This window comes from Capra hircus, chromosome 5 (genome assembly GCF_001704415.2).
Source record: "Capra hircus breed San Clemente chromosome 5, ASM170441v1, whole genome shotgun sequence".
Lineage (NCBI taxonomy): Eukaryota > Metazoa > Chordata > Mammalia > Artiodactyla > Bovidae > Capra > Capra hircus.
Window position 1 is genome coordinate 27,745,855 of NC_030812.1, and position 13,330 is coordinate 27,759,184.

The 13,330-nt window shown below is 44.5% G+C and overlaps 1 protein-coding gene across 5 annotated transcripts in view; it reads right to left on the minus strand.

The window, feature by feature from the left end:
* SCN8A (sodium voltage-gated channel alpha subunit 8) overlaps positions 1–13,330 on the minus strand; it is a 200,564-nt gene that overhangs the window by 7,236 nt on the left and 179,998 nt on the right. For all 5 annotated transcript variants that reach the window (XM_018047744.1, XM_018047746.1, XM_018047747.1 and 2 more), the window contains exons 22-26: positions 8,978–9,262; positions 7,147–7,200; positions 6,506–6,643; positions 5,404–5,508; positions 2,629–2,899 (exon numbers count right to left, since the gene is read on the minus strand). In XM_018047744.1, the coding sequence (XP_017903233.1) occupies positions 2,629–2,899; positions 5,404–5,508; positions 6,506–6,643; positions 7,147–7,200; positions 8,978–9,262 (853 nt within the window). The remainder of the gene's footprint in view (positions 1–2,628; positions 2,900–5,403; positions 5,509–6,505; positions 6,644–7,146; positions 7,201–8,977; positions 9,263–13,330) is intronic.

Below are 13,330 nucleotides of genomic sequence, written 5' to 3' on the forward strand. Positions count from 1 at the left end.
TGTCCTTACCCCACCAAACTAGCCTGCAAACTAAAGGGACTTCTCAGCAGTGGCTTTTAATTCACAGCTTCTAGATTTGGTGTTTAAAGTCATAAATCAGAAACCAGTATCAGCAGGTAAAAATGTCAAGGCATTAATAGGATATGAAAGTAGGGGGCGAAACACACACATCAAAGGGCCTGTTTCTGTTCACATTCCTCCAGGGGTCCACCTCCACCAGACCACTTGCCTTTAAAACTACAGAGTGAAAATGGGAGGGTCACGGAAGGAAGAGGCAATGAAACGGCTGGGAAATGACAACTGAAGGGCGCAGTGACACCACATGCTCTTCCTTCAGCGTCCTCTCCTGCTGCGGAGCCCCCATGAGCAAGTGTAAGCTTCAGCCCACAAGAGACTTCATTTAAATAAAGAAATATTCCCCCAATCCTGGGGACTCAAACCCTGGGGCAGTGAACTGCAGAAGACTTAGCTGAAGGTTTTATGCTAGGGAAGAATCTTAGCGCGCAGGAGGGGGCAAGGCGCAGGAGTGCAGAGGAGACAGACAATGTGTTGGGGTCACTTGTCTGGAGCTAGAATCTCGGGAGGCGTCTGAACTTTCAAGAAAATCTACCTCAGCTGGGACCCAAGAGGACTTTCTCAGCTCTCCTCTTTTTACCTCTCAATTAAGTCATAACCAGCGACCTTGAGAAGTCAGGTAGTGCAGGTGATGTTTGCATTCCATATATGATGGAGAGGAGGCTTCAGAGAGGAGACGATGCCCGAGTAAGGTTTTGTAAGACGAATGTTTTATTGCGCCAGAGAAAAGTGGGGAGAGATAAGCAGGCAGCTATCTAGGCAGTGGAGTCAACTTTTAAGAGGTTCTCTAGGAGGTGCCTACAAGACCCAGTGCTGGGCTTCCCTGGTGGATCAGACGGTAAAGAATCTGCCTGTAACACAGGAGACCTGGTTCAATCCCTGGGTTGGAAAGATCCCCTGGAGAATGGAGTGGCTACCAATTCCAGTATTCCTGCCTGGAGAATTCCATGGACAGAGGAGCCTGGCAGGCTACAGTCCATGGGTTGCAAAGAGTCGGACACAATTGAGTGACTAACCCTTTCATTTTTCACTTTCTAGGAAGTGCCAGGGTAAGTTTTACCCCAACACCTCTTAATTTAAAAAGATTTTTTCCTACACTTTTGTTTCTGAACAAATTAATGATATTAAAAAAAAATCCCAAGCATCAAGAGAAACACTTCTTCCTACTTATTTTCAAGTACCATCTGAAAATAGGGGGCATGGTTTGATCTGTGGGTTTTCCATCCCACTCAGTGATGGGTGGGCAGAAAAAGTTCAAGAACAGTGGTCAAGGGCAGCATTATCCAAAGTGTGTTTGGTCGGAGGTTTCGAGTGTGGAGCTGAGGCCAGGGGCTGGGCTTGCTTGCTCATCAGCTGCATGTCTCAGTAACTGCTCTGTGCCTTGGTTCCCCAGGATATTTACAGGGCTGTTGTGATGACTACATGAATTAAAACATGGAAAGCACTTAGAATGACGACTGGCACAGAGTATATTCCACTGAAGTCTGAGAAACATTATTATTACTTGAAAACAGGGTATTGTGATTGGATAAAGGTGGGACGGCATTTTAAACAGAATTCTTTACTCTAAGACTTCCAAGCGCCTCCTGTGAGCTAATGTGCCCTGTGACCCTCTGAAGGGAAATGCAATGTACAGTGTTGCCCAAGGTAGTTTCATTATGGGATTCTTTCCTTGAGGAGAAATATGTGAGATTACGCAACACATTTTTGGACATGGTGCTCTGGAGGACAGAACTAGACAGTGGGAGGAGAGTTGCCTTCTGGTGCCCACAGTCGCCACCTCAGCTCTGGGACCGGTTCCCTGTCTCGGGCACTCTGGCTCGAGTCACACCCGCCTGGGACCAAGGCAGCGTGGCATCATTCGAGAAGACTGTGAGGAAGGCAGGGAAATTTTGAGGAGGGTGGTCAGTAGGACAGCATTTCCGCTGCCTGCTAGGACACCAGCTCTTCCAGGCCCTTTGTTGGTTAAAACAAGTGCCACGAAGTCACTGTTAAAAACCAACTTGAGTTCTGTCTCTGCCACCTCTGAGTTGAGTGACTCTGGGACATCTTCACAGCAAAGATAATAAAATACCTTGATTCCTGGGCTGTCATAATGAGATAACACAAGTGAAGAAACTCTCAAACTACTTGGCACCATAAAATTGTAGTACTTGAGTGTTGGCAACAGTGAAAAGTGTTAACACAGCCATCATCACCAGAACTCTCATTAACATCCAATGTAACAATCTCTTACCAGGACTTTTTTTCACGATATACTGCTACTGATAGATTTTAAAATACAATTTTTTTTTTTTTTACACCTTCCCTGTTAGAATGTAAACTCTTTGAAAGCAAGAACCAAATCTAATCTTTTCCCCCTCTTCAACCACAGAATTTAGAATCCAAGACTTCCGTGAACACTCACAGAAACTCGCTGACCCATGTCAGCGATGTGGGCACCCTGGATGTAACCCTGCGGGCGCCTCGGCCCCGTGTCGTTCGCTGCACTCCCAGGAGTCCCATCCTCAGGGTCAGCCGGGTCCCTTCCCCCGCCCCTCCTGCCCCACTCACCCACAATGGAGAGGATGACCACCACGAAGTCGAAGATGTTCCAGCCAATGGTGAAGTAGTAGTGCCGCAAGGCAAACATTTTGAGCACACACTCACAGGTGAAGAAAATGACGAAGACCAGGTTGATCCAGTAGAGAATGTTCTCCATTTGCTTGCTCTGAGTATCTGTCTCCACCATCATCGTCACCATGTTAAGGCAAATGAGCATCATGATAACAATGTCGAAGGCTTGTTGAGTGACAAAATCAAAGACGATCCCCTGGATTTTGTTCTGGGTGGGGAGGGAGGAAAGACAGAAAAGGCTTCTTGAAAACCTTCCCCAGCAGACTGTGGAAGCTGCCCCCCTGTGAATCCAAGTTCTCTCTGCTTTCTCGGGTGCAGTGCTGGCCAGCAGCAGGAGAGGGACAAAGACCACCGTCAACGTTCCCTCATCAAGAGCTCTTTGAAATCACCACTCTTTTCTTTATGCCAGCACATGCTTCTGTCTGCCTTCCTGCCTCTCCAGCTGTCCCTTTTTGGTCTCATTTGCAGGCCATTTCTGCTCTCCCTTCATCTCTTCTTTCTTCCCTGGAGAGCTCATGTGCCATCTTTTCCTACTGCTCACACAGTACCTCTATACTTAGTTTCCCAAGTGTTTTCTCGTCCCGCTTGTATCTTTCCTCCGAACTCCTGGGCTGTTTGCTCGGTACTGCATAAGCATCTCGAGCTCAACAAGTCCTTTCTCTCACCATCCCCCAACTTGCTCCTTTCTCACTGTGATTATTCATCCAGTATCTAAACCAGAAATCTAAGGGTCATTCTTGCTCTTCCTTTTCCCTCATCCCTCATCCAGTGCACTGCAGGCCCTGTTGATTCTTCCTTGAATTCACCCACTTCCTTCCATTTCTGTTGCCCTACACTAGCCTAAGCCACCACAGTCTTCCCTCTGGACCTCTAGAAGGGTCTCCTGACTGGTCTTCCTGCTTATTCTCTTGCCCTTATACAACACAGTCTCCACACAGTGGCAAGTGATTACTTAGAAATGGATCACATCCCTCTCCTACTTAAAACTTCTCACCGGTTTCCCATCAGGCTTGCAACAGCATTCCTGTGGTTAACCTGGTTTAAAAGTGCCTTCCACAGTCTGGTCTTGCTCACCTCACACCCCCTCCTCTAGTCCATCACCACCTGGCCACACTAGTATTTCCCATCTTTAAGGCCTCATTTGCTTTTCCAGGATCTCATTCCCCGGCATTCCGACTCCTTTTCATCCGCTCAAATAGACCCAACTCTGTTGGAAGAGATCCTCCAGGCCAGGCTTCCGTTATTTTCTAACATGGCCCTTCAGTGCATTTTTTTTTTTCCTCACAACATTCCACATTTTATAATTAGTTGGTTACTTATTTATTAACTATAGTAGCCCCACTATACTGTAAGCTCCATGATGGTGGTGTCTAAATTTTATCACTTTTTGCCTAGTGCTTGGTACACAGTAGGAGATCTGTAACTATTTGTGGAATAACTATTAACACTTCCTACCACACTGAGCATTTCTATGTTAGTGGGGGAGAAAACACACGCAGGGTCCCATGTACAAAGAACTGAACAGAGCTTTAGAAACGTCGGCCCTCTTCCATTCCCTTTGGCCACACTTCTATCACACTGTGGAAACTAACATCAAAGAAATATAAAAAACATTCTCTTTCTTAAGAGCTCCCTGATTTTTTTGGGTACCTAGGCACTTAAGCACATGCTTGTTTTTAGGATTACTTAACTTGGTGGTTTTCACACTGTTCTGCAATGAGGAAGGGCTTTCCTCGCCCTCAGAAATTGGGGAGAGGAGGTCGTCAGGAACAGGGTTTGTGGGGCTAAGTCAGGAAAAGGCTCTCAGACACCCATTCTTGTTTTTTTGCTCTTCTCAGAAAGCTGGCCCGAACCTGGGACTCCCATTCTTGACTCAACAAAATAACTCCACTTTTACTTTTACAAATTAGGTTGTCAGATACGCTTTTAAGAGTTCTGCTGTAGATTTTTAAAATTTTATTTTAAATAAAAGTTACAGAAGATGGAACTTTGAGCCTGGCTTTTGGGGGTCACATCCCACCTAGCAGGGTGTATGGCTTCAGCATCTCCTTCTCTGAAGCAAGAGGACAATCTCCAATACAAGGGCCATGCAGAATCCCTCTCCCCAAGTCTGTTTTACAAACCTCCCTAGTTTCCCCCTCTCCTGCTCTCACAGGAGCATTTCTTTCACTTTCAGGCCCATCCCTGGAAAGACTTACTTGTTAAGGAGAGCATGGAGAAAACAATGACCAAATCCTGTCCTGTACTTATAGGAGAGATCGGCTTTCACTTCACATTCTGCTGTTAGTTTTTAGGTGGTCTCTTAACACAAACATCTCTCTACCAGAGTGAGAGCCAACATGGTCAACATGCCGATTCTGTTGCCACCCGAGGAAGGCTCCGAGAAAAGGCTGGGTGCAAACACAAAGGCCACCCCGTACCGTAACCCGTCCTCCCTTTTCCTCAGATCTTTTCATTTTTGGCCGCTCCGCATGACTCACAGGGTCTTAGTTCCCTGACCAGGGGCTGAACCCGAGCCCCTGATGGTGAAAGCACAGAGTCCTAACCACTGGACCGCCAGGAAATTCCCTTCCTCACATCTTGTGGATGGACAGCGAGGGGCGGACTGGGGGGCACAGGCCGCCCCTCATCTGCCCCCTCCTTTCTTTGCAGTGACTCTGCCGTGTCTTCATATGGAGTCCCACCTGCCCTGGGCCGGCACCACGAACTCACCAGAGGGCGGGGGATGGGCTTCTGCGGCTTCTTTGAGCCCAGTTTTTTCATGGCATTGTAGTACTTCTTCTGTTCTTCGGTCATGAAGATGTCCTGACCTCCAAAGTAAAGGAGGGAAAAAGAGAACGCGCAATTACAACTGGCTCTTACTTGCTGTAGGTGCAGCCCTGAGAACCCGGAAGGCCTTACGCCCTTCACTGTAAGCCAGGGATCCCCCTCTTCACTGTAAGCCAGAGGTCAGTTTAGCTAATGGCTGTCCCAGAGTGAGGAAGGCCTGACAACTATTCTAACTCAAAAATACACCTGTCGTTGGGATTTCTGAGACCTGCTAGGAGATCGGAAGGAAGGAAGGAAGAAAACAGACTGACAGACCCTCAGGAAAGGGCACATTTGAGAGCCATGATTCTAAATACATCTTCATAAATTTTAGGGGGGCCTGCTTTCCTAATATAATTCTTGAAAAAGACATTTTAAAATGAAAAGATTTTCAAGTCCTAGCTAGTGGCCCATTTCCGACAACAGCAAAAATTTAGAAATCTTGGTGGGAGCAATTTGAGAAGTTCCTTGGAGTTTGTTGGGACAGACTTGATTCGGAAAACGAACAAGAGTAATCTTTTCAATTTGCTTTAGAAAAAGTGTTAACCATCTGGGACAAGTGAGGAAGTAAGCCTTCCAAGGTTGATCTCTCAAATCCCAATGTGCTGGTGGTCCAGGGAGGAACAAAGATAATGACAAAACGAGACAGTTTCTACTTCTAACTAAAGCTGCTCATCTGCTGCTTTCCTTTTCAGCTGTTGCTAGACCCTCTGGGACCCAACCTCCCTCTGGTGGGAGGTCAAACCCAGTAAAGAGCCTCAAGAATTGCTAGTAAATTTGGTACCAGTAAATTGCTGGTTTGGTGTAACAAGTGTGGAAAACCTCACACTGCAAAATCCAGCAGAAGTCAACGAGCTGGCTGGGGCTAATGTACTGTGGGGCTGTGCCACAGTGATGTCATGATGTGGATTCTAGACAAAGAGGAGTTTTTCTCCAGACAGAGGGACAGAAGCGCCTCTCGTCTGGGTGGACCTCTGGCTGCTGGCAATGCGGGGAGGAGACCTATCTTTTTCTTTTGTTGATTGAAGTTATCAATGATGACACCAATGAACAGGTTCAGGGTGAAGAAGGAGCCGAAGATGATGAAGATGACAAAGTAGATGTACATGTAGATGTTGTCCTCATACTTAGGCTGCTCATCAGGCTGTCAAAGGACAGGAGAGAAGAGAGAGTCAGCTCAGAGCTTGGGGGATCAGATAGGAGATTTTGACACGGCAAGGCCATCAGCTACATCAACCACTTGAGCCACTGAGCAAGCTGGGGTGGGAGCCCTAGACTCTGTCTGCTTTTCCACACTGGCAGGTCCTGCCCTGAGAAGGTGTTATTCCTGCCAGGACACAGGTGGAAGACATGCAGACTGGTAGGGGAAGGAGAAGGGAGGGCTGTCTGCGCGGAGCCACACTTAGTTCAAATCAGCACTGAGGAGGAGACAGCTCCATGAGGGTCAGGTGAAAGCCAACAGCCTAACCATCCGGAGCCACTGGAAGAGAGTGATTGATAACTCACTGAGAGGAGGAAAGTGATCTATAATCAATAAGACAAGCAGTAACTGTTCTAACCCTCTCTCTCTCTCTTGACTGAGCTTCACCATGCCATGAGCTTTCTAATCATTTAAGAAGGTTGTGATCTCACCAGGTATATCCTTACCTTTCGCGAATCTACAGCTGCATACATGATGTCCATCCAGCCTTTGAAGGTTGCCTGGCAAACAGAGTCAGCCATTAGACTGTGCCTGTTAGCGGGTGGGTGGGTGGGAGTCTAGGTACGGTTGAAAAGGCATGCTTAGGTTCTGTGAGAACACAAGTCAGGGAGTTTGGGTGCAGCCTCATGTGCACACAGAATTTTTCTGTTTGTTAATACAGATCCCATGGGAGCTTCGTCTAAGTCCCTGAGTATAACATCAAAGTCTGGCAAAGAAACGTGTTGACAATGGTAGTTGAGTCCATACTTTTACAAAAGGTCTTCAGAATGAGTCTAAGAAGGTTGCCTAAAGCAAGGGCAAACTCATATTTATGAATGGCAGGGATCTACTGATGTTACTTAGAACCTACCCCTCTTCCATGAAGGAGTCATTTTTTACAATGGTGTTAAACAAGTAATGGGGGTTTGAAAAATTCATAGTTGCACTAAAAAAAACCCTCAATCAGAACTTTTCCCTCTTAAGTAACACATTTACCTACTGTCGTGGCAATACTGGCTTTGTCCTGGGCAGCCCCTACTCAATTCTCCCATTGTGCCTAACCTGATTTTGGAAACTAATATGGGTAACCAATTTAACAGCATCCAAGTTTACCATTTATTTTATATTTTATTAACTCAACCAGATTCTAAGTTTTCTCAGGGCCTGGGCAGTTCTTTATTCATCTCATGGCCCTGGTAATGCCCAAGCATAGTGCCTGGCATATGGCGGGGACTCAATACAAAGTTTGGCCAGCTAATGAGCACTGGTTTCTTGAAGCTGCTCTAATTCTGGTTCAATTTGTGGGTCCAATTATTTGAACCGGGACAGAACAACTAAAGAGCTGTGGAATGGGATAAACCACTGCTCATACCATTAACTCTGCCTCTTTCTACCAGCTAACAGTGAAGAGTTTACTATACTCAAGGCTGAGTTGAGCGCTTCACCTGGACGATCACATTTAATACTCCCAGAAACTATATGGTGCAGAAACAGTTGTAATAGTAACACAGAAACATAATAGCAAAACTATTAATAAAGCATGTGCTTGCTGTGTGCCGGGCATTGTGCTAGGGAACGTTAATAAATCACCATGAATCCTCTTAACCACCATGCAAGGTATTACTATCCAAATTTAACAGATGAAGAAAAAGACTCAGGGAGGTTGAGTAATTTGTCCAAGGCTACATATCCGATAAATGTCAGTGTGGCTCAAACCTACATCTGATTTCAAAGCCCAGGAGTTTTCATTGCACCATACTATCTTGTCAAACACTCCAAAAAACTGGCCAGAGAGAGAAAACTAGACATGATGAGATGCTTCATTTCTTGCTGTGATACACTGAGACCTTTATCTGTGGTTGAGATGATAACAGTGGCAGCATCATAGCACCGTCATATTGTCATATTCTTCAATTAACTCTAGCATAGCAGTAATATGGGATTGCTCTGCTCCATCAAAATTGCCCTTTTTTTCTTTTCGGTCTGTGACTTACCTACTTTCTCTTTAACTACATACTTCTGGAGAAAGAAGGTGATCTCTCTGCAACCTTACTGTGTTGCAAAAACCCTTATTTGTTGCTAAGCAGAACTCAAATTCTGAGCACAATGACAGATTCCCTTGACTGAGGTCTTAGAGACCTCACAGTACTCAGGGGAGGTGTCTCCCTGGAACTGCTTTGGGAAATGACAGTGACCCCCGACTTAAGAGCAACCCTGATTCTGGACATAGGGTTGAAAAAGAATGAAATGAGATTTCTGCTAGCCGTCCAATTCTCACAGGACTGAAAACAACCTTACCACTTGAAGAAGCGCCAGATATCCTGCCCCAACATTGTCAAAGTTGATCTTCACGTTCTTCCATCTGATTTCTGTGTTGTTCCCCTCCATGAGCTTTTCACACTCTGTCTTATTGTTGACATCTTCAATTTCAAATCGGATCTCAGAAGACTCATTAAAGCAATAGTGGTACTTCCCCGCAAACAGGTTAACTCCCATGATGCTGAAAATCAGCCAGAAGATGAGACACACCAGCAGCACATTCATGATGGAGGGGATGGCGCCCACCAAGGCATTCACCACCACCTGCATTGGAAGGGGGAGGCTGCTGAGTTTCGGCAAGAAGTACAGGCACGTGCACTCTTTTGATTTCCAGGAGGGGAATGACACTGTGTGGCTTGTTATGACTATGGAAACACTATGTTCCCTTTGGAATTAGGGTAATCAGACAGATCCATAAACAGGACCAAAAGTTTGTATTTCTCGGAAATATACTTTGGGGAATTCTAAAAATTGCTTATTTTACTGAACACAAATTCCCCTGCCCAAGCTGACCTAGGTCTCTCACCTAAGCACCAGTCTGGGACCGAAAAAATCATTTCATTGTCTAGTCTTCCTTCTTACCAACTCATGAAATACGGCCCTCACAGGACAATCGGAGTGATTTCAAGCTCGCCAGCTGCCTTTCCACAGACATTCCCCCTCTGCAAATCAAGGTGAGATTGTTCAAAATCACAGAGAACTACCCTGAGGGGTTAGCAGTGAATCACTCAGTACGTAAAGTCTCTTTTATGACTATGCAAGGCCAGTTATCTTATTTCAGGCAAGAGCTGAGCATGCATCATTTTGCAGGCTCAAGAAAAAAAAAAAAAAAGCTATATTCCCTCTACCAAACAGTATAAAATAAAATCTGAACAGTTGTGTTTTTCACACAAGGTTCATTATTCTTCTTTAGCCTTTTTATTTTTCTGACTTTGCAGGCTTCTCAGTCTGAGTTGGCCCCTGCTTGGCTAATCCTGATATCTCTCTGGTCAATCCCGGGTTTGACTTGACTCTTCCCAATGTACTACTGGAAAAAGGGTTTTTGGAGAGTTTCGGGTTAGATCACTGCTCTTCAAAGCCCCCAAACTGGCTTTTGTCAAAAATCACTGGCTACAGTAGACTCGGGAATGAAAATAAAAGGAAAAGAAGTCCCATTAGGAATCTAAGTTTCTGGGTTGTTTTTAACTTTGCTTCATACCTCAGACGAGAAGAGCTAGACAGTACTTCCAGTTGTAGCAGTTTTCAGTAGAGGAGTTCAAAGTGCTTACAAAAATAGCACTTCAGGTAGTGGGACAGAAAACAATGCTGGCGATCATTCCTGCCCTGATTCTTACTTGCTGTTGTCTTAAGCAGGACTGCTAAGGCCCAGAAAGGTGACCCTGAAATGGGAAGCATGTTCCTTTTTCTTTTCTAGCATCCTCGGAGGGTAAGTGGAGTTAAAATAGAGATCCTGGATATAAACAAACTCTACTCATGTTTTGTTAGAAGACGGTGACAAGAATCACCACGCTCCTGCATCTGTTTTTCAGTGTAGGGAAGAAGATAGGATCCGCTGCCAACCAGCACAGGACCAGAAGGGCTAAAAGGGCCGTGCTGTACAAAGAACACCAGGGGGCAGCTCTGGGCTCTAGCAGGATCCGATTTTCCTCTTCTGTGTGCCTTAGATTGTAATGCCACTCATTGGAACCTGTGGCTGAGAAGAGCTGTCTCTTCTGTCCTCTATCAGAAAGGCAATGATACTCTGCTAAGAGTCACTCTACCTTAAATTAAAATAATTAGTTTTGTGTTTCTCCAATTCATGTATGAAGGCCTTTAGACTGAGAGGCAGTTATTTCTTAATTCTTAGACCAAGAAATCTCTTTTAGATCTAATAGTTTTGTCCTTAGAATAAAATAACTATACTTCCATTCTTCATCACTTTGAACAAGGAGAGCCAGGATATCTGAAATCTGGAAACTCCCCAAGGTTATTTTTGAGAATGATACTCATATTTACTTATGTTACCAAATCTGTCAGGTGATCAGACTTAAATTTAATCTCCTCTTTCTATAGCTGTTCACCCTTTGATGGGAGCACTACGAGGCAATGAGATGTGCAAAAGAACAGGCAAAAGGAGGATGACCTACAAATGAAATGACTATTTCTCTAAAGTAGGAGAGTAGGTTATGTAAAGTTTCAAAAGCTCCAGTCTATGTGACAGCATTTTGCAGCAGAGCTTGGATGAGAGATGATGACCTTCTATTAGACCATCGCAGGTCTGCAATACGGAAGTTGGTCCCCAAAGATCTGAAACCTAGAAATCTTGCTTTTTATATCAATTCAGAATATACCTACTCCAGGAACTCTTCTGGCCACCTTAACCTGGTCTAACCTGTCCTGCATGGTGTCTGTGTCTTACAGTCAAGTATGGGGTAATATTTACAGCAGGGAAGAATCAGCAGCTACTTTCACTTTTATACTCACGGATCTGCACAAAGGAATCGATACACAGAAGTATTTACTGGGTGTTCTGTGATACACAGGACGTAGAAATCCCTTAAAGTCTAATGTGTACTTAAAGATGTAAATGTGCTTTCACTTATAATGAAATGTACTTTCATTATAACCAAAGAAGAACTTAGCTTCATTTCATGAATAAAACAGTAAAGAGAATTGATGACATTTCTAATAATTCTTCCTTGTGAACTTTAGTTAATATTCTCAGCAACCAAAGAGCAAGAAAGTATGCTTTCCTATTTTAACTCTTACATTACAGATATATATATATATATAAAAATGACAACTTAAGTTTCCAAGGATAGTTTCATAATAAATTGGATCTCCTCTTCTGCCCTCTAATAGCTCAAATTACTCTATATTGTTTTTAATTATGATGAAATTCATTATTTTTAAAGATCAGGTATACAAATATTACTTAAAGCTACGATCTAGCAATCTATAAAGCTACTTTTTTCAATAGAAGTTTATACTTAGCAATTGATACAAATCTCATTTAATTGATGAAAAATTCCAACGTGTACTAATTCTTTCAGCATTTCTGTCTTCTCTATAATGCCTGGAACATTATTGCTCATTAAATACTATAAAACCTGTCAAATAGCTTTGAATACATGGCAGAGGGAACATGGCTTTAATGGAAAACTATGTACTGACAGTCAACAAAAATGCATGCACGTCTCATAGCATTACTATTGTGTACCCTCAAAAAATTTAACAGCACAGCAAAATCCTTAAATGAAGATTACTATGGAGGAGAGAAAAGCAAAGAACTATATTAAGCATTCCTTTGCCAATAGCAGGAGTATTTCAGTGTTCTGGTCTTTGGCTTGAGGAAGAGACTGAAGTCAGGGTCCCAGGACAAGCTAGGGCCTTAAGTTCCCCCTCAAGTGAAGGCCTGAGCCTCTCACTGGAGCAGCACAGTGACAGTTGAGTCCATCCGCGTTGATGGTATTTAGTTCTTGTTTAACATTTTCTAAGGGTAGTCTCTTAAGTGGTGGCACACCCAAGGACCCAAACCAAGAAGTGGGAAACACATCCCTGTGGAAGGGCAACGTTCAAACGAAACGTCAATCCCTAATTCTGCTTATTACTGGGGGACTTACGATAAGCTCAGGCAAATTCACTCTTCCCTTCTTGCAGTTCTTGCACAAAAGGGCGGGGGGACTGCTGCCCAGGAATGGGTCATGAGCCCTCACCTCCGACCCAACCAGAAATGGCCATGCTGTCGATGACTGGAGTCAACCAAAGGCGGGCTCACCCATTACCAGAACTTTCCTTACTGTCTATTGTTTGAAAGCCTGATTTTGGGTTCAAACTTGTGCCTGCCCTGATTATCTCATCTCAAAAAAACCTTTGTTAATGCTTTTCAAATAAAACTTTCTATTTGAAGGTCACCCATTCCAGATCTCTGGGTTCCTAAACAACCTGAAAGTTGACAAGTTTTGAGGGAATGAAACTGGGAGTCCCCGAAAGGAGAGGAAAGGAGGAGGAGCTAAAGGGAAGGGGTGTGGCCACCAGAAGGGCCCTGGCGTTCAGACTATTCACACAAGGTCCTTGTGAGCCAACTGGCCACAGCTGATCAATGAGGGCTACCTCTGCCACAGGGTGGGACTGGTGGTAACGGGCACCCAGACGGAGAAAGGTTGTAGCAAGTGTCAACTGGGCATCTCTTTTTCAGGCTTTCTTTGGGTATTACTGGTTTCACTTTAGGAGATCTGAGACCCATCCTGGGGCATGTTGGAGGATCACAGGCTACTGAGTTGAGGCACAATGTTGCAATTATTGCCTTCAGTCAACAAAACGGATGATCAGCTCTATAACAAAACTAGTACA